The 1,664-nt window shown below is 39.8% G+C and overlaps 1 protein-coding gene across 1 annotated transcript in view; it reads right to left on the reverse strand.

Annotated features, from left to right (window-relative positions):
• Nucleotides 1-447: 447 nt before the first annotated feature.
• Nucleotides 448-1,664, reverse strand: part of LOC101858286 (ADP-ribose pyrophosphatase, mitochondrial) — a 10,115-nt gene continuing 8,898 nt past the window's right edge. The window contains exons 6-7 of the mRNA XM_005102964.3: nucleotides 1,493-1,606; nucleotides 448-648 (exon numbers count right to left, since the gene is read on the reverse strand). Coding sequence (XP_005103021.1) covers nucleotides 532-648; nucleotides 1,493-1,606 — 231 coding nt within the window. The 3' untranslated portion in view covers nucleotides 448-531. The remainder of the gene's footprint in view (nucleotides 649-1,492; nucleotides 1,607-1,664) is intronic.

Below are 1,664 nucleotides of genomic sequence, written 5' to 3' on the forward strand. Positions count from 1 at the left end.
TCACAGGTACGAGAGTAACAGCGATGACAATCTTACATTTAGTTATGAACAGTGAAAAATCCAGATAACAAGACATAAACCAGTGATTTTATTTTGTGAAAGATTCATTTATGCTACAAAAATATCCTTTATTATCTGGATGCTGCAAAAAGTACAAACATAAAGATGGCACTAATACGTACATTGAATGTAATTTAAAAATCAGAAAACCGAAGATCGGTCAGCAGAGAAAGTTTCCTGGGTAATTCAGAAGTCATAATAATAATAATACTCAGGATCTCAATATCAATAATAATGACAGCAATAACAATAACAATAAGAACAGTTTAGAAGAAGCAGTAAGCGTCGTGATTGCAAGTCTACCGGGCGAACACAGATAAGCGTTGGTTTAGCCAGTCTGCCGGGCGAACACAGATGTAAGCGTTGGTTTAACCAGTCTGGCGGGCGAACACAGATGTAAGCGTTGGTTTAGCCAGTCTGCCGGGCGAACACAGATGTAAGCGTTGGTTTAGCCAGTCTGCCGGGCGAAACTCAGATAGAAGCGTCGTGGAGCTCTGCCACCAGTTTGAGGAAGTAGGTCTGAGACCCCCACAAGGGCAGATCAGTGGACACAGTCTGCCACTTCACATAGTTTGAGTCGTGGCCGGCCTGTCAACACACAGACAACAACACGACGGTGAACACACATACAACATGATGGTAAACTCACGAAGACAACAACGACAGTATAGCTTTATAGCTCCTTCATTTGTGTCTGTCAGCGGTTAAAACAAAAATAGTAAAATAGAAAGAAATTACTCTGTTTAATCCTCACAGGCCTTTGCCTGCAGGTCACAAAGTTGGATGACCAACAGATTTTAAAAGAAAATTAATGAACTAAGGTTCTGACATGATTTATTTTTGTTATTATTTTATTTGTCTAAATTTGGTAAGAAAAAATAGTAGGGATTTACAGCATTGGCCTGTAAAAGAGTTGACCTGTTTTAATCAACACCACACATCAATTCATACCTACGAAACATGGTCCAATCGAAAGGATAGGAGAGAGTACTTTTTGTGGTTCACATAGAGATGTCAGGATAGTCTTCGGAAGCAAACTACAAGTTAAAACAGCGATCGATCTGGCGTGGTTTGCTCCGTCTTTACCATCATACACCTACCATCTTTATCTCTTCCCTTCTTTTCTTTGTATATTACTCTCTAGAAACATCTTTAATCTTCAGCACTAATATGAACTAACCGTGGATGCAGTCAGCGAAAAAAGCCTGACAAAAACTAAAGACTTAGTTTTAGTTTTAGTAGAGGTTTTACGGCGCTCGAAACTGCATAAGGTAATATATGCGCCAGAAGATTAGAGGTGTTACAAGAGAGTAACAAACATAGAAAGAAGAAGGGGAGATAAGGACGATAGACGTTCGAAAGGAAATAAGGAGCAAACCACACCAGAGCACCACCAACCACCCACTAAACTAAAGACTATGACGTCACTCACCAGAATGTTGATGTCACGAAAGATGACGTCGTCCTCGGCATGGAAGTTCGCCACAGTCGTCTCCATCCAAGCGTTGTCCGTGTTGAGAGGCACGTCTGTGTACCCACTGTACACCTGAGAAATAATAACATTAATAATGATTAAAATAATCAGGATAAAAAATAATAATATA

Source organism: Aplysia californica, unplaced genomic scaffold (assembly GCF_000002075.1).
Source record: "Aplysia californica isolate F4 #8 unplaced genomic scaffold, AplCal3.0 scaffold00352, whole genome shotgun sequence".
Lineage (NCBI taxonomy): Eukaryota > Metazoa > Mollusca > Gastropoda > Aplysiida > Aplysiidae > Aplysia > Aplysia californica.